At 33.5% G+C, this 19,121-nt stretch overlaps 2 protein-coding genes across 4 annotated transcripts in view; both read left to right on the forward strand.

Annotated features, from left to right (window-relative positions):
* The window catches only part of LOC142348482 (neuronal acetylcholine receptor subunit beta-3-like), a 14,487-nt gene extending 8,653 nt beyond the window's left edge, over positions 1-5,834 (forward strand). Inside the window, exons 2-4 of one of the 3 annotated variants that reach the window (XM_075399857.1) lie at positions 2,876-3,357; positions 3,833-4,058; positions 5,020-5,834. In XM_075399857.1, coding sequence (XP_075255972.1) covers positions 2,959-3,357; positions 3,833-4,058; positions 5,020-5,678 — 1,284 coding nt within the window. In that variant the 5' untranslated portion in view covers positions 2,876-2,958 and the 3' untranslated portion in view covers positions 5,679-5,834. Of the gene's footprint in view, positions 1-2,777; positions 3,358-3,832; positions 4,059-5,019 lie in introns of all 3 variants that reach the window. The other 2 variants (XM_075399856.1, XM_075399854.1) reach the window with 2 other exon arrangements.
* Positions 5,835-15,271: 9,437 nt separating this feature from the next.
* LOC142348483 (uncharacterized) overlaps positions 15,272-19,121 on the forward strand; it is a 30,008-nt gene continuing 26,158 nt past the window's right edge. Inside the window, exons 1-2 of the mRNA XM_075399858.1 lie at positions 15,272-15,502; positions 18,832-18,965. Coding sequence (XP_075255973.1) covers positions 15,374-15,502; positions 18,832-18,965 — 263 coding nt within the window. The 5' untranslated portion in view covers positions 15,272-15,373. The remainder of the gene's footprint in view (positions 15,503-18,831; positions 18,966-19,121) is intronic.

The following is a 19,121-nucleotide window of genomic DNA, read 5'->3' on the forward strand; positions in this document are numbered from 1 at the left end:
AACCTTGCCCGCACTTTTGTACTAAAAAAAATTTATGCAACTTATTTTCCGAACGCTCATTTCTGCTTCTCCCGTCTGATCCTATCAGCATAAAATTGTGATTTTGGTCTATTTCAGATAAGCATTAGGTACGATTTGTAAATCAGATTCAGAACAACGATTGCTAAACGATTGAATTGTAAAACAATTCAGAACATCGATTGCTCTTAGCAAATGTTTTGATTGTCCGTGCAAAACTGGACTCCTCAAAGAAATTTCAGGTCGTTTTATACTTCTTAACCGTTTTATTTAGGGCCACACCAAAAAATTGGCCAGACAAAGAATAGGGCCAGACTTTGAAAAAATTATTTTAGTTTACTTTGTTGCCATTGACGAATCTTCTTTTGAACCATTTTCTACGGCGCATTTAAACCTCAAATACTTTGCTGATTGGACATTTTTTTTTGCTTGGTAATAGTTTTTGATATTTAGATAGTTAAATCTTGAGGTGAAATTTATTGTTTTTGAAATATCTGTGAGTGATTTCAAATTGGATATTGAGAAGGAAAAGCTTTAAGTTTGATTTGAAACATTTGGCCAAGTGACAACTCCGCCACTCAGTACAAAAGTATCAATGCAATTAAGCCCATTTTGGCCTCTTTGATTTTTTCTCATAATGCGATTGCAAATTAGCAGAAGCGATTACAAGCATTTCTTATCATACTTAAACGGCAATATTTGGTTTCAACTTTTGTGGTGGTAGTTCCATCGGCTTCTCAGGCATGATTATGAAATTAAAAAGGTTTTTTTGAGTTTCGTTTTTTTTTCAGGGAGTTTTTGAACTTTTTCACAATTTTTCTCTTATTTTGGTCAACTTTTAACTAAGTGTCACCAAAAGAAAGAAGACTTCTTCTTTATACTGAATTAAAATTTAATCTTTCTTACGGTTTTACGCATTAAGTTTTGATTTTCTGGCCTTGATACTAACAGATTTCACAAATTTTTTTGACTTTTAGACAATGACCCATTTTTTCGGCAATTCTCTCGTTTTTTCACATTGTGACATTATAGATAATTCACATAAAACTTTACTGGCGATCAAGATAGGGCGCAACTGAACAAATCAGAATCGCTAAACAGATTATGGCTTTGACGGCTTCGACACCACTTTCTCGAAGTATCTAATTGAGTTATTTTTTTTTACTTTTTTATCTTTAACTGTCGTTTTCACTTTGTCTTTTGTCGTATGAATTTGTCTGAGCCTATATTCGCATTTGAGTAGATGGCTGATGGGTTTCATGACTTTGAAATCAATTATTTAAAAAAATCACAAACTAATTTCGATTTTTTGTTCTTTTTTGTATGTTTTTGAAACCTAGTCTCGTTAATTGAAGATCATACATGACATTATTGGCGTCCAGAGAACGGGCAGTTGTACAATTTCTAAAATTTTTTAAGGAACTCGTTATGACAATACTGGCTTCGACATGGGTTTTTCGCAAAAAAAAAGTAAATTAGTTTTGGTTTTTGTCTATGTTTGACGTTGTTTTTGGTAAACGTCGGACATTTTGTGAATAATTACAGATCTCCAGGACTTCCTTCAGACGAATAAAGGAACCAAGTTATTTTTTCGTTTTTTAGCTACTGGCTTTCATAACTTTGAAAAGAATTGTTTTCGAAAACCACAAGTGTTTCTTAATTTACCCCTTTTCCGCTTTTTGTCAATTTTTTACCGAGTCCCAATAATGAGAAGTCGGGATCACATGGCACTTTTTTTTCGACGGAGATGTAACCGGACAATTTTGAGGGGCAGTAAATGGTTTTACGGCTTCGACAGCGTTTCCTCACAAGTTTCATTTGAATTTTTGTTTATTGTTCTTTTTGTAACCGCTAGAAAAATTAAATAAAGACAGGTCCTACAGCGCTTCTAAGCAGGCTGCGGTTATAATAAAGTTTTTGGACAGTTTCAGTTGATATCTGATGGTTTTCCTCACTTTGAAATTAATTATTTTTGAAAAATTAGCAAATTTATTAACTTTGCTCTTCTTTTTCTTTTCTGTCTAATTGTAACCGAGCCTTATTATGGACTGGTCGCATATGTTTTCTCGTAAAGTACAAATTGATTTGCTCAGTTTCAGTTTTATCTGACGCTATCTTGACTTTGTTATTATTTTTTTATTGAAAAAAATGGACATAAAGTTTTGGATATAATTGATGTTTGTTGTTGTTTGATTTTGCTGTTCGTCTTGCCTCGCTTTCTTAATAATGGCAGATCTCATCAGTCTAAATTGGCATTTTTTACTTCACTGAAGTATTTGCGTTGGAGGCAATAATTTTGTTCATACACAAATTTTGTTTAGAGTTTTTGCGATTTTCTGATCTTGAATCATTGCGGTTTTCTATCTGATGTCACGTGGATGAGCGGGGTCGGAATCTTGTGTGCAAACGCACATTACAGAGCCTCCCTGTATATTATATGATCTCACTTAGGCATTTTTATTATTTTAAATAAGTTTTCTAATAATTTTAACAAAAGGGTAAAATATTGCATGGTTCTATCTGTGTATTTTGCACATTGTGTATTTTGACATTTGACATGGGACCACAAATAACTTTTAATGAATTCTTCGAAAATTTGGTTAAAAATATTCACAACTGTACAGTAAAATATTCAATTACGCCCGAGTCATTTGTGAAAATATGCATAAAGTTTAATAGATCAATTTTCGTATTTTTTTTTTCAAAAAATCATCATGCTTTTTTTGAGAAGAAAATGATGAAAATTGATTTATATTTAGGCACATTTTCACCTCACCTGACCCGTCTTCGTAAAGTAGTTCATAATTTTAGTTATTAAATATCTTTATTTACCAGCTCTAGCCATTTACATTTAGAGCTTGCTGGCAGATTGAGAGTGATTATTGAGATTCGGATTTGCAGTAATCAAATCTTTATCGCGAATTTGCGGTTTGTTTAAAGATGAAAATTACTCAGTTGTTTGCTACCTTCATATATATCATCATCCAGCTAACACAAGACGTGGAAAATGAGAAAGTATACCAATCTGCAGAAAATGTCCTTCAAAGGACTCTAATAGAAGGATACAATCGCCGTGCACGACCAGTCAAAAATTACGACTCGACTGTCAATATGACGTTCAGCGCTTCGTTGTACCAACTTGTGGAATTCAACGCCAAGGCTGAGACCATGACCACTCTAATCTGGCAACGGATCCAGTGGAAAGATGAAATGCTCTCCTGGAATCCAGAAGATCACGGCGGAATCGATGTGCTGAGGTATTCTCTGAGCGACCTTTGGGTTCCGGACATTTTACCCTACAATGAAGTGGGAGTTTTTGATCCAACAAAGTACCATAAGGTGGAATTGTTTCCTTTTCATGGTCATTTAGAGGTTGATATTTTCAGACTTTAAAATAAGTTTTTTTTTTCAGACAAGATATTTTCAGACAAATAAGTTTTTTTTTGTGATTGAACCTTAAATAATTTTGTCTGGGTTAACTTCAGCCTAGTTTATTAATTAAATCAAATAACCTTGATGAATCATATTGACCAGACATTGATTGCAAAATCGCCTCCTTTTGATTGAATGCAATAAATCAGGTTTGTATTTTAATATGGTGGTATATAAAAAAGAATATATAATAGTATATAATGTATATATAGATTTTATTGGCTAGTCTCGTCTCGTATCTTATCAGAGTATATAGACCCCTGGACCCTTTTTGTTCAAACTTTTGTTCAAAGTTGAATTACAACATGACACAAAACAGATAGTGCAAAACGGAAAAGCAAAAAAAAATGTTTGCAACAGGAAACGAAACAGTTCCCATAAGGTAATACCTGTGCGAGTTGAGTATGATGGCTCCGTTCACTGGACCAGTCCCCTAAGCATGACTACAACTTGCACAATGGACGTGACCAACTTCCCCTTCGACTCCCAGACTTGTGCAATTAGTCTGGGATCATGGCAGTACACAGCAGACCAGCTGGATATCCATTGCAGTGACCCGACTTTCGATTTGTCATCCTATGCTCATCACACTCAGTGGGAACTTCAAGGTCAGTAATGGTTTGGATCATTCCATAGTTTTGAATTTCATCATCAAGTTAGGTTTTGAGTGTACAGTCGGAGTACCACAGTGTGATGTTTGAATATGAAATACGGCACTGTTACTGTGTCACACAAACAAAAAACCAAATGAATTGGTTCAAAATTTGTAAATAGTGGAAAAAATCTTTTGATAACCAAAAAGCTTATTGACCCGGCTTTCCTGTGACATCTCATCTTCACTTATTTGTGACTGTGTTTTAACTGTTTTTCTTAACTGGTTTTTGACTAGTATTTTCAGTTGGTTTATCACTGGGTTTTTGATTGACTTTTTGACTGGATTTAAGATTGAATTTTCATTGGAATTTTCACTGAGTTTTTGACTGGGTTTTTGATTGGGTTATTGATTGGGTTTTTTATTGGGTTTTTTATTGGGTTTTTGACTGCATTTTTGACTGGGTTTGATAGGATATACCCAAGATTTGTACTCTATTCATGCCTCCAGAATTGTAGTTCTATAGCACAGTTGGTTACTAGTGGAAAAATTCTTCCAATATTTCCCTTGTTTTTTGTCTCCTGCGCAAATATAAACCTGGTTCAAAAATGGCCAATTCAACTCTGAAGACATAAATGAAGAACGAACAAGCTGGACCATTTATAACAAATCACCAAAACCATCTATCTGTATGGCTTTCAACAGTTTAGTCCCCTATATACATGCAACCTCAACAACAGAATTCAAATATACTAAAGCATCAAAGCAGTTTCAGTCTTTGTCTTTTTTTATTTGTTTAGAACGAGTTTCAAATTGCGGGGTTTCACAAATTTGCCAGCATATCTTGTGATAAAGTTTAAAAGAAATGAGAAGACATTGCTTCGCTTGATTTAGACCTACAATCAAAAATTTTGAACCCAATAGAAATTAACTACGGCACATTTTGGTTCCAATTACGTGTCTTTTTAATTGTTTAGAATCCTCATGCGAACGTCGCGAGATAGTGAGCAAAGGACACAGATTCAGCTATCTCACATTCTCCGCCAGCTTCAAAAGACTCAGCGACTTCTACATTCGCAATCTCCTACTGCCAAACGCTGGACTTCTCGCTCTAAGCAGCCTGATATTCATTCTACCAGCTGATGGAGGTGACCGAATCGGGTTCGGGGTTACCTTGACTCTGTCTCTTTGTGTGAACTTGATGATTGTCACCGACTTCATCCCGGAAACATCCAAAACCATCCCGGAAATCTGCAATTATTTCCTCATCAACATTTTCCTCTCATCTCTTTCTATTGCACTGGCTACCTTGTCTATTAACATGCATTTGTGGCTCAACAAGCGACAAGAGCGCAGAAAGCAGAAGGCAGCTGCAAGAATTTCGGCTAAGAAACCATCGATGGGAAGTCGCGAAGACACTGTGAGTAACAATTTGGCAGACCACGTCATCAATGGTCATGGGGGGAGTGTCGCGAAGGACGTTGAACAACTTCTGATTCAAGCAACCGAAATTGAAGAGAAGAGCAAAGCGTCGAAAATAATGGTGAAAATTGACGCTGCTCTTGGAATTCTGTATTTCGTGGGCACCACAAGCTATTCTACCGTATTTTTCATCAGAATAATCTACCACTATTAAATAAATGCATTGGTCTGAACCAGCACATAACTTTCTGGATTAAAAAAAAACTCACTTTTGAAATAATTTTAGTTACCCCAAGCAAGAAAAAACGCATTTTTATAATCGCATTTAAATTATGATAGATGGACGCTGTTAGATTTGCTATGCTTAAATTACCGCACCAATAGATACGTCAATTTTGGTCATTTCAGCAGGCTGAAACTTATTGCATTGTATTCATTTAATATGCATCGTTAAATTGTATCTCTCTAGCTGTTTATTTAACGCAAAGCTATTGGCATGTATTAGATGAATGAAAACAATTCAATTGAAATTTTTGCCAATTGAAGAATTGCAGAATATAGACATAGCCGTAGGAATACAGTAAAGGAACCGGGACCGAATTAAAAATAAATCAAACGGATTTTGTTCGGATCTTTTCAACAATTGCCCCCCCCCCTTTTGCAAAAGGGGGGCTATTCTTGAATAGAATTTAAGCGAGCTATTTATTAACCAATCAGAGACGACTAATAACTTTCCACGCATGCACATACTATTAAATTGAATAGAATGAAATACACCGTGGTATAGCAATTAGCCGAACCGGAATACAAAGCGAAAAGAATTTCCGACTGGCGGGTCGGTGGGCGCGCTTCGCGCGCGTCGCGGCTTCGCCGCGATAACCGACCCGCGATTTCCGGATTACATCCCACAGCGCATGAGAGGCATGGCCATGAACAGCGGTCCGCAATTGCGCTTAAACTAATATTCGGCTATCTAAAGTGTAGGCCAAGTAATATTGTGGTAAAGTATAGCACAAAAGGGGAGGCGATTCTCTACTAGGTACCAAAGGGGGGCAATTGTTGAAAAGATCCTTTTGTTCAAAACTCAAAATACTTTGCGCAAGGGTAGACTCAGTGTTGTGAAACAGTCATGCTTGTCTAGGCTTTTCGGCTGTTTGTTGACCTGCAGAACAGACAAAAATCAAGATTATTGGCTTCGAATCATTACAGACTATAATGTAAAGAGTGTAAAAATAATATTTTTACACCGTTAGTGCCCCCCTAATTAAGGGTTTAATAACGGGGAAAAGAGTGTAAAGAGTGTAAAAATAATATTTTTACACCGTTAGTGCCCTCCTTATTAAGGGTGGAATTACATATTAAAGTGTAATTTACGGGTGTAAATTATAGAAAAAGAGTGTAAAAAAGAGTGTAACAATAAGTTTTAACGGTGTAACAAAGAGTGTAACAATAAGTTTTAACGGTGTAATAAAGAGTGTAAAAATAACTTTTAACGGTGTAATAAAGAGTGTAAATATAAGTTTCAACAGTGTAATCAAAAGAGTGTAAAAATAAGTTATTCCACTCTTTTTCCACCGTTAAATCTTAAAATTACACCGCTAAAATTACACTCTAACAGGGAATTCCACCCTTAATAAGGGGGGCACTAACGGTGTAAAAATATTATTTTTACACTCTTTACACTCTTTTCCCCGTTATTTTTGGGCAAAATCCTCGGCCCGGGTAGCGCCCCTACCAAATGGAACTTGCACTAGATTAACACAAACTCCGCAAAATGGCCTCTCTTATAGAATATGTGGGGAGACAAAAATTGTCATCAAATTCCACAATTAAGCACGTGAGCATGTTTTTTGAAAATTAAATATATCTCTTTGGCGTTGATTTTGCTATAGTGGCACTAATTCATCTTTAAAGCTAATTCTAACTGCCGTCAAAATCTGATAATCAAAATTCAGATGAAACAATTGTTTTCATATTTGCTGTTGTAAATTTCACAAATTTATCAAATTAAGAAAGTTTTTCATCATAATTCTTTAATACAAACAGTCCAATAATCCATGATCACTTTTCATGCAGAGGGATTTTTCATAAATTTATAATAACTGATCATTTTTCAAACAGAGTTTTTTTTTCAAAAGCTTTCAATTACTGATCATGTTTTTATACAAACGGGTTCTTCAGAAATTAATAAAGCAATCACTCATTCTTCCACAGAGTATAGCCCAGCATACCTTAGCCTAGATTGATCTGACTAATTCCAGCTTTACGAGATGGCCAGAGTTGGCTCTGAAAAAATTTAAATTTTTTGTAGCAAATATATCTAAATATTATAAATGAACTCTTTCAAATTTGTAATTTATTTTAAAACTATAACTCATAATATCAAAACTTGTTTGAATTATCTGCATGTGTTTGCCCTCTTTAAAAAAGCGAATTTTGAAAATAATGCACTATAGAATTTGAATATTCTCGAGCTCGGCTCTCCAATTTGTGCGTCAAGCGTATCTGAAGTCGGACTAGTAGCTAATTAAAAGAACATTAATTACTTGACTATAGTTGAATTCTAAGTAACCTAGTATGTGAAAATTGAACATCGCAAACTGTGGATTATCAAGGACAAATTTTACTTAAATTTTAAAAATTGGCCAAAATGGCAATTTTGCCAAATTTGCTGACAACAATTTGAAGCAATTTCCCATCAATTATTTCACATTTTAACCAATATCACATGTTTTTGGATAACTTTTTGTGGAAAAGGATGGGCGAAATGGACCTGATCGTCCGTGCCAAGTGCTAAGAGCGGTAGTCTGTAATCAATTCTTGAAAAATTAGATAATTTCGAGGATAATTGATACAACTAATGTTGCCATTTAAAATCAATACTTAACTTTTCATATCACATGGAATAAAACTCATAAAGCCTCCAATATCTCTTTCTAAGAGAATATAGGTTTAAATCATTGTAATAGATGTGGCTTCAAAATTTGAATAAAAAAAGTTAAAAATTTGTTAACCTGACTTCAATTGGAAATATATCTGATTTTGGAGTGTTTCTTTTTATATAAGGAACTTTAGGTTAACGTATTTTAAGCACTTGCAAGAATTTGAAGTATACTTGCTTCTAAATTTAGTGAAATTTAAGTACTTGCAGAACTAATTTTTTTTTGAACTATAACGTTTCATTCAATTTAGCGTCGTAATGTCAAAATCAAAAATTTCGTTTCTAAATGTTGAGATACTCATTTGCATAATCAACAGCTGCACAGCTATTATATCTGAATGCACGAGAAGCTGACGTGATCCGTCCAATATGTTCTCAGGAAGCAAAAGTATATTACTGAACCCCGTTTTCAACTGCAACTGAGATTCTAAAAATGACTTTACTAAAAACTAAACGATAAAAATCAAATTAGTGACCTGAACAGCATCTAGCTGCGAGCAGTACCCGATGTCGTAAAAGTAAATTGATTGAATCAGTACAGCCATATTATAAAGAAATTTGATCAATTCAATGTGAATGTTTAAATTTGAATTGATGATGAATTGTTAATAGCTGCATTTGTGTTCGTATTTTATTAATCACTTTCGTGAATAATCTCTCTAAAGCGGTTGCTCCTCTGTAGAAGAAATTGAGATCGTAATTTTTGTTCCGACCCCACTTGTACTGTGTTCCGAACTATGTTTTTTTTGTGTTGTTTATTGGGTTTTTTTTGTGCAGTCAATTTTGGTCGATCGATATATTCATCGCAGAGAAATATGAGTGGTATCATTGAAAAGCTGGTCCAGCGCAGAATTGAAAATTCAAAAGATTTTTTTTGATTTTTGTTTTTTTAGGAGTTATAGAGGATTGAAGTTTTGTGTGAAAACGGGATATTTGCTCACTTTTAGTGTGATTTTTCTTCAAATTATATTTTCTATAAAAATAGTATTTCAAACTAAAATTTCTTGCCAAAAAATGAACCAATTTTGTGTTCTTAAAAGACTAAAGGCGTTAAAAAAGACTAGTTCTGGTCTCATAGGGTGGTTCAATTTCAAAAAAAAGTCGAATTCTATTTGAGAGCTCTTTTTTATAAAATATTTTTACATTTTTTCCCCATTTTTAAGTCATCTAGAGACAAGTGACTTTTCATATCGAAGCTCCGTTATGAAAAACCTCTTTTACTGTCAAATGAAGCCCAGTGAACAAAAAAATCGTTTTCAAGGAATTGCTCATGTTTTTTTGGCGTAGACTCTGAGTTTTCTTAATTTTAAAAGAAATTTTGAATTTCTTTTTGAGGTTTCACTAATTTTTTGGAGTTTTATGGCATGAACTCTTTGACCGACATTGCAATACGTTCCGTTTATGAGATTTAAGTGAACATATCTGGTGCTTGAGAGGACAGCTAATAGCTGTTAAGACTCTAGAAATAATTTTTCGAAAAATTTTTTCGAACATTAACCCATCGTAAACTTATTATCGTGAACTTTAAGTCAGTCTCTGCGATGACAGCACCCTCTTCCGTCCTATTGTAACCACATCTTATCTGACTAGCAATTTTATCTTCTAATTTTGAGTTATATGACTTCAATGACACAAGGTTTCAAAAAATATTAATAATTTTTTAGATATTTCCGTATTATTCGTTAATTTTGAAATTGTATCACATTATTCTAAAAATGACATCTCCTATGGGCTTAAAAAACCTTCAGTGGATCACAGATAAAATTTTCAGAGAAAAGCCTACGGTTTAAATGGCTTCGACTTTTTCTTCTTACACTTTTTTACTGATTTTTTGGTTTTTGCCTGTTTTTGTTGTTGTTGTTCTCGTAGTTATAAGACTTGTTGTGATGTCATATTGATCACCTATGTTTGACAAACATCCCTATACTCCCATTGGAGCCTTTTTATTGAGGGTGTTTTTTGTTTTCCGTCAAAATCTATTGAATTTAATGGCTGTTAAGAACTTAAAGATAATTTTTTCGAAAATTCTCCTTAACATTAACCAATCTTAAAGTTTTCGTGAGCTGTTAGTCAGTCTCAGTTTAAAAAGGTTTTGCTTTCTATTGCAAATAAAATTAATCTCGTTAGCACTTTTATCTTCTAACTTTTGGTTTAATAAGTTCAGTGACAAAAGAATTCAAAATTTTAAAAAAAAACTTTGACATTTTCGTATTATTGGTTACTTTTGAACTCTTATCATATTAACTAAATTTTATACACATTATCCAAATAATATTATATTCCCATTGGCTTAAAGAAAACACAGATAAAGTTTTCAGAGAAAAGCTAATACCTTAAATTTTCTCACACTTTTCTACTGAATTTTGGTTTTCGCCTGTTTTTGTTGTTGTTTTCATAGTCTTAAGACTTATTGTGATGTTTTATTGATTATCTATGCAAGAAAACCTTTTTCCCCGCCATCGTGTTTTTTTTTACTGTAGTTATTGAACTCCGTTGAAAGCTTTTGAGTTTAAAGGCTGTTAAGACTTTGAAAATAGTTTTTTGAATTTTTTTTTGTATATTAACCAATCCTAAACTTTTTTTCGTGAACTGTTAGTTAGCCGTAGTAGTTACAGGATTCTTTTTTTTCTAGCCAAGCCAAAAATAATCTGTTTAGCGGCTTTATTTTCTACCTATTGTTCTTAAAACTTCAATGCCACTAGTTTTTAAATTTTTTTTAAATTTTCGGGTACTTTTTACTAATTTTGGATCCTTTGAAATCTTACTTTGAAATCACTTTATCCTATTACTGATAGTTACCATTGGTTTAGTCAAGACGTTCAACGGATCATTGATTAAGTTTTCAGAGAAGAGCTAATGAATATAAAGTTTTCAGAGAAAAGCTTAAGAATATAAAATTTCTACGACACTTTCTTCTGTCAGTTTTCTTGTGAACTTTTAGTTTTTTCCTGTCTTTGTTGTTGATTTCATCGTCAATAACTTGTTGTAAGGTCCTGTTAATGAAATATGAATGACAATCAGTTTTATGGTCCATTGGAGGCATAATTTCTCGTATCTAGTGGATTCCGTTGAAAGCCTATGAATTTAATGGCGTTGATACTACGAGTTTTGCGTTGATAAAATTTCGTGGCTCTAATGTAATTGTTCATATTTGATTTTTTGAATTTATATTGATAAAAGAGAGGATTCCCATTACTGTTAAAAGATTATATGAACAAAGTAAACTTTTTAGTGAAAAGTTTTTTTAATGCCTTCACTACCCTGACACTTTTCTCGCTCACTTTTTTTCATGAAATTGCTGTTTATGCCTGTTTTTCTTCTTTAGGTGGCCGTAAATTGCTGACAAGTCTGTTCGGCTTGTAAATGAGGATTGAATCAATGATGTTACCCGAAGCAGTCAGTTCGTAGCCTTTAGTCTTAAAGCTTATGATATACATTTTCAAATATTTTTCAAACTTTTCAGTTTTTGTTGTTCTTCTCGTCAAATTGTATTTTACTTTTATCGATGAGAGGTCACATCCAATATCTTGTGTTTCAAAAATCAACATATCTACTGATATTATTTGTCACCGATGCTTTGTTTTTTGGAGAATATGCGTTTTTATAAACGTTTTTGAGTGGTCATTTTTTCTTTTTCTCTCCTTTTTCTCTTCTTTCAGAACAATCGCGTAAAAACAGATCCCAATGGTTTTCAAATGTGGCTCAAATCAACTTATTGAATATCTCAGTATAATTTCTGCAACTGAATTATTAGAAATAAAAGTTCAATTAAGAATACATAATATTCAGATAATAGCTAATGATTTTAATGGTTGCAATATTTTGTGTATTCGCAAATCGTTTGTAATTTTCTAAGTTTTTTAGTTCGTTTCTATCGCTTAGTCTACCCAAAGACAGTTCCTTTTGGTTTTGTAATAACTTTTTAGTAATTTATCAAAGATTATTTATTTAAAAGCTAATGATTTGAATGACTTTTGAAATTTCTTGGTTTCAAAAATGTTGATTAATGTTTGAATTCTGCCTCATTGATCGTTGTCTTTGTTGACCTGCTACCTAGTCTCATTAGGAAAACTTTCCATCCACAGTTAGGAGAAAGTAAATTTGAGTAGTTAAGGTTTTATCTGACTGCATTTTGACGTTTTTACTATGTGCTTTTTTAAATTTAGATTTTCAGTTTTTGCCGTGAATTTTTTGTTTTTGCTAATTTTGTTGTTTGTTTTTTTTGTATTGTAGTCTGTTTAATGTTAGATATCATTGGCGCTGTAATGAGGCATGGCATTGTGTAATTCAATTTGTAGAAAGGTTGTGTAACAATTGTATCAAACATCTATTTTTGTTATCTCTTCATTTTGTTGACAATTATGTCAAAAATGTAGATGAGCTGGGGTCGGAACATCATGTACGAACGCACATTAACGAGTCGCCTTGTTTGCTTTCATTCTCAATACTTATTGTTTCTAGCGTGATTCCGTTTTTTCAAGATTTTCAATGAGCTGCTTATCAGCTCAACGATCTGTTTATGCTGAAAATTGTTTTAATTGATAAACTGAAATATGACCACTTTTTATATTTTTTAAAGTGATTAATATGCTACTAAAAAGCAATAGTGCCTAAAAGAGTTTTTGGGAAATGCCAACAATTACGTTTTGCAATTGAAAAATTTTTTCCATTCAGTTTACCGGGCTGTTTTCTACCTACTAGAATAATCTTTTGCAATGTTTTTGGAATCTCTGAGAAACAACTGCTTTTCACATTTTTCAGAATTATGTGTTGTGATACTGAATTGAGGATTTTTTCATTATCAATGAATGCCGATTTCTCCTGATTGTTATTTTTGTTATACAAAAGTTCACTCAAAATTACAGCATCTCTGGAAAATTTTGTTTCTGAAACTTTAAAATTGTTTCTTATTGAGATTTTGGTTGATAAAATTTTCTTACTTGATTCAGGAGGAGGCGGTCAAAGAGTTTTGCTCACAGTGCTGCTACTGAAATCGGCCGATTGATTTCATTTAATCTGCTCTTTCGTTGCTCGGTCTTTCAAAAGCGACTTTTGTAGTATATGGATTTTTTAAAATTATGCACGTGTTGAAGACGATTTGTAGGCTAATTTTAAATTAGTCACTATTGCCCGGATTTGAAATTTATAAAATGCTTTGAAGACCCTTTGACAAAACTTAATTACAAAACATTTTGATTCCGAAAGCTTTAATGTTTGATTACATAATATTTTAAGAATATATATATATATATATATATATATATATATATATATAATATTATATATATATATATATATATATATATAGGGATAGAAAAGAGTGAAATCAAATGTTAATTAGTGGTATCAAATACAAAATCAAGTTTTAATTTATAATTTTCGATATCCTACGAACACTCACATACAGAGTTTGAGAATTGTCCGTACTTTTTTTCGGAAAATGGACATCTACTTTAGCTCTCAATTATTAGTGTATCTTGTAACAAAAATTTTTTACAGATAACGTTCTGGTTTGACGACCACAATCATACAAACCTTGTTAGTGAGATCTTGATGGTGCGTTTTTAAAAGAAAATTTTCAATTTGACTTAAATTAAGTGAAAGGATCATTTACGGAAATCTTTAATAAGACTATAGACAAAACGGGAGCTTTTAGTTACGAAAAATTTAACAAACTTTAATTCAGACATTTTCATTATTTGGTGATGTAAACACAGAAAGGAAAGAAGTTTCTTGTTTGGTTTGATGTAAATCGTAAAATCCTTCTGAAATATCGAATTTTCCGAGTGCAGGACACGTAATGCATGCTTTATTAATATCTTAAAATAAACTTCTAGCCAAAGTGACAAAACTTGACATGACCTTCAACTCATTTTGTAATGATTTCTTTCTATTCGGTAATAGTTTTTGGAAAAATTTTCAACTGTCTCTTGGGTAAAACTGGTTAGAAAATTTTTTATCTGTTCGGCGTATTTGAAACCCGAAAAGATAGAAAAGTGAAAATAATTTACTGAATGATGTGATCTAACTTTTTAATTTCTCTTTTGTGGCCGTTGATTTAATCGTGGCCAGTCTTTTGTTGTTTGCTACTTCTAGTGAGTCAACTGATCGCAGAAATTCGTTTTGCGAATTACTGTCAGCTTTTGTTGAAGTCAAATTTTCAGTGCAACTGATTTCCCTCGTTCGACTTTGAGTTTCTGTGATAGGCTGTTTTATTTTGAAAAATAAGTTACAATCCTTTTTTTACATCTCGTAAAATTACATCAAAATATAGATTTCCAGTTTCCTTATTTAAGGAGGTCGTACTCAATGATGCTCAGGCAAATTGCTGCAAATTAAGTTTTGCAAAACTTAAAGGCACTTTTCTTCCCAGAGGATAGAAAACTTTTTGACAGACTTGAGACGTATATTCTAACATTCTCTGTTACATACAGTCTCGCACGAGTCGTCTTGTTTTAAAATTTAATTAGCAGTAATAAATAAGCGTCTATTATATGCTAAAATTGGAAATGAAACAGCGTCATAATTAATCATTTTCGTCATAATTCGACGGGATAGACGATAATAATAATATGAACAGTACAATACTGTATCATGAAGTTTAAACCCTACTATAATCCGCTTATTACTGAGTTTAAGAGGTGTTACATTGTTCCAACCGTGCTTTGATTGCTACTTAGATCAGCGAATTCGTTCAAAAAACAAAATCTCCAAGACATTTGTTTGTATTGTTAGCTGCTACTGTTCTTTTTCAAAAGCCATGCTTACAATTCAAAACACACCAACTTCAAAATCAATTCTTTTAATATTCAAAAACTATAAAACTTTATTTACCATTTGTTCATATTTTATGAAAACTTCTTGTGCTTAACATGGTCAATTTGTATTAACAACATTGTAATGAAAATCAGCACAAGAATAATGAATTTTATTGAGTTGTAGTTATTATTGTTGGCATAATTTATAACATGGTTAACATGGTGGTTAGTACTGGTGGTGGTTGTGATGGTGTGAAGAACAGAACCCAGGCATATGTTCACGAAGCGGCCAGAGGCGGACTGGAAAAGGGGATTCTGTGCAATTTGGGAACTCTGAAGGTGGGTCAGGTACCAGCTGGATAACATATACGGAGTTAATAACTAAAGCTTTTGTTCCGACCCCCCTTAGCGTGTGTGTGTGTGTGTGTGTGTGTGTGTGTGTGTGTGTGTGCCCGGACCGAATTCCAAGTCTATATCAGTACCAGGCAAGTCTAAATCCAAGTCTTATTTAGTTTCCCAGTACTGGGCAAGTCTAAATACAAGTCTTACAAGTCTGGCAAGTCTTAACCAAGACTTGGATAACACTTGGAAGTTGATTCCCAAGTCAAAACCAACTTTGCAAAAAATTTCGAGTGAAATTTTCGAAATCAAAAAATTTCGCAACGTGGCACGATTTTGGCATTACTTTTTGGACACTTTCCCGGGGTGCTAGAGAATGATGCCGGGGCATACAAAATTGTATATTAGCACTCGGGGGGAATATTGAGGGTATTTATGCACTATTTCAGGCGTTCTGGGCCGTTTTCAGCCATTTTTCAGCCGTTTGCACCCGTTTTAAGCCGTTTTCAGCCGAACATTAGCCAAAAATCGACAATTACTTTTTCATTTTTGGCAAATTCGAATACTTCTCAAGGAAAAGTCCTTAAAAAAGGAAACACCGCCGTGAGGGTGCCAATGCTAAACCGAGGCCCTCTCGTTCAACTCAATGTTGATGCACTGCAGAACCTTTCAAATCGACGTTTCCCCGGCTATTTTTGACATTTTGTTCGGCTATTTTTGACGTTTGCTCGGCTATTTTTGACGTTTTTTACGGCTATTTTTGACGTTTCCCCGACTGTTTTAGACGTTTTTTTTTCGGCTATTTCTGACATTTTTTCGTTTATTTTAGACGTTTTTTTCGGCTGTTTTTGACGTTTTTTTTTCGGCTAGCCGAGACTTGGATTTAGAATTGCCGAGTTTTAAATCAGACTTGGATTTAGAATTGCCAAGCCTTAAATCAGACTTGGATTTAGAATTGCCAAGTCTTAAATCAGACTTGGATTTAGACTTGCCCAGTACTGAAATTGACTTGGCGTTAGGTCCGGGTGTGTGTGTGTGTGTGTGTGTGTGTGTGTGTGTGTGTGTGTGTGGAGGGGGGGGGGGGGGTAAATGCTCAACTGGGTTCTTTTATTCAGTCAGTTTTGGCCGATCGATATATTGGAATATATCGATCGGCCAAAACTGACTGAATAAAAGAAAATGATCATTTATTTTAGGGAGTTGTGAGTGGCAATTATATTTACCACCAATTATATATACCATTTATATATATTGGCTAACTTGAAAAGTGGAACTGATTTTATTTAATTTTTTTTTCATTTGATACCCTATTGCTCCTATGTTTCCGAATATTTTCATCAGTAATTTTTATCAGTGAATTTTTGAATTTTAGAACTTAACCTTATATCTGACAATTTGTAGTTAAGTCCCATTAATGACTGGTACCATTCTCGTTCAAATGAAGCAAAAGCAATCTTTAGAGCCACTCTGTTTAAACTAATGGCTCTGTTGACGTAAAAACTTTGAGCTTTATTTTTAAAAAAATGTTGATTTGTGGATATTTTCCCAGATGTAAGGTTCTTTTTTGACCTCTTGCATATTATCACATTAAAGAAAGATCACATTGATATTATAAGGAAGCCCATGCGAACATATAAAACATTTTTGATGATTAGCATACGTTTTATTGGATTCGAGAGTTGCCTCGCAAGTTTCCATTGATTATTCGACGTTTTTTGTAATTGATCTTATTTTTGTAGTCCATGCGACAATAACAACGCCAGTATAAGTGAAAATATTTAAAAAGTTTGTCAACCTAGTGTCAATTGTCAACCTATTGTCATTCATGTCAGGTCCGTCAACTTTCCTCACAAGCAATCACTTTGCCCACTGATTTTGTGTTTTGCTTGTTTTTGCTTGCATTTCGTGTTTTATCGTCTTATGACTTAGTCTCACTAACTACGGGTTCCATTGGTTTTCCCAAGAGCTGCATGCAAATCATTCTAGCACTTTTGTGCTGAAGAACTGAGGATTGTTACGGTTATTAAAGTTATTTATTGTGCAGAAAGCTCAACGGATTTTTGGGCTTTGCCCATTCTTGTTTTTCTTTTTTATCTCGACTTCATAACTAGTCTTATTAAGCAAAGATCCCATATACATTGTAGTGAGATACAAGATTATTTGTTTAGTTTAGCTTTTATCAGATAATATTTCGATTTTATTGATAAGCGTTTAGAAAATTAAATTGTTGATTTTGCCATTAGTTATTTTTTGGTATTTTTTTGCTGTTTGTCTTGTCTCGTAGTCTCCTCAATGACAGGTCTCATCGATCATCTAATGCCGCCATAATTTTTTAAAAATCAATTTATTGGTTTAAATTTCTAATTATTACAATTTTTATTGCTCTTGCACCGATTGTTTTCGAACAGTATATGAGTTTATGAAAGTTTGCTTCCTTCTTCCCAATCGGTTTACAGTTATGTCAACATGTGTATCAGCGGGGTCGGAACATTATGTTCGCCATGGCCCAACCTCTTTGTATGAAATAAATGCTTGGTAGTTTTGAGTTTGGACGCTCTGATAAGTAGTTACGTATGACTTAATTCTTTAGGAGTCTTTTTGAAGCTCATATTAACAATCATATTTTCAAAATAAAGTAGGAAAAGTAAGAGATGAATTTAAGATCAAGAGAAACATTTTGTTGAAAATGTTTTAAAAATTGCGGCTAATAGCTGAAACTTAAAACAGCGGCCAGGTTAACATTAAAAATTAGGGGAGATATATTCATGACCTTATTGGAGTCGACGTAAATTGTTCAATTTAATCTAAATACCTAACTGCGTAAATTTTAAATGTCACTGATGATGTCAAATCGAGCAGATTCAATCTTCCAAGAGTAGTTTGAGTCCTTCCAGACTTTTGTCTACGATAATAAAAACAATTTTTCTCAATTACCGCCTGATAAGACCATTTTCTAGATATTTTATGCCCACAAAGATGGGGGGGGGGCACAATGAATTCTAATTAATTTTACACTAGACAAATAAATTTGTGTCAACTTTATTAGCCCGTGCAGATTTAAGATATTCTGAGCAGATCGCAAAGTCTAGAAAACTTCAGCTCGGTTTTCTTTCATCATTTTTTCCATCATTTCAAGCCTCATCATTTTTTGCAGATGGAAGGTTGTTTTAGATTAAAATCATTTAAACTTTATTCAAAGCTAATTGATGAGCAAGGTGGTAGTCTTGTTTGAAGGGTTTAAGACGTCAAGTGCAAATATATAACCAACGCGCACCTAAACCTGGGCGTCCTTCGATTTTTTACCGAATGTTTGTTTTTCCTTTGTTCAGAAGTTCACGCCTGAAGAGGAGCAGTCTTTTGCAGCCAAGAAGATGCCAGATGAGAACCAGCAGCTGGTCAGTTACTACGTGTTTGCACCCAGGGCACCTCCTAACACGACTAAACCGATGCTGCAGTACAAAAGGTACTCTCATCTTAATAATAATAAGGTACTCTCTTAGTAATAATTTTTCCAAATACATATCGAGTAATTCACTTAATGATTACACAAATAATTGACAATCAGGAAGTTATCTGTATTTGGGGAGAACATCAAATATGTCAATGGACCTGTCAGAGT

This window comes from Convolutriloba macropyga, chromosome 10, assembly GCF_964194025.1.
Source record: "Convolutriloba macropyga chromosome 10, txConMacr16.3, whole genome shotgun sequence".
Classification (NCBI taxonomy): Eukaryota; Metazoa; Xenacoelomorpha; order Acoela; family Convolutidae; genus Convolutriloba; species Convolutriloba macropyga.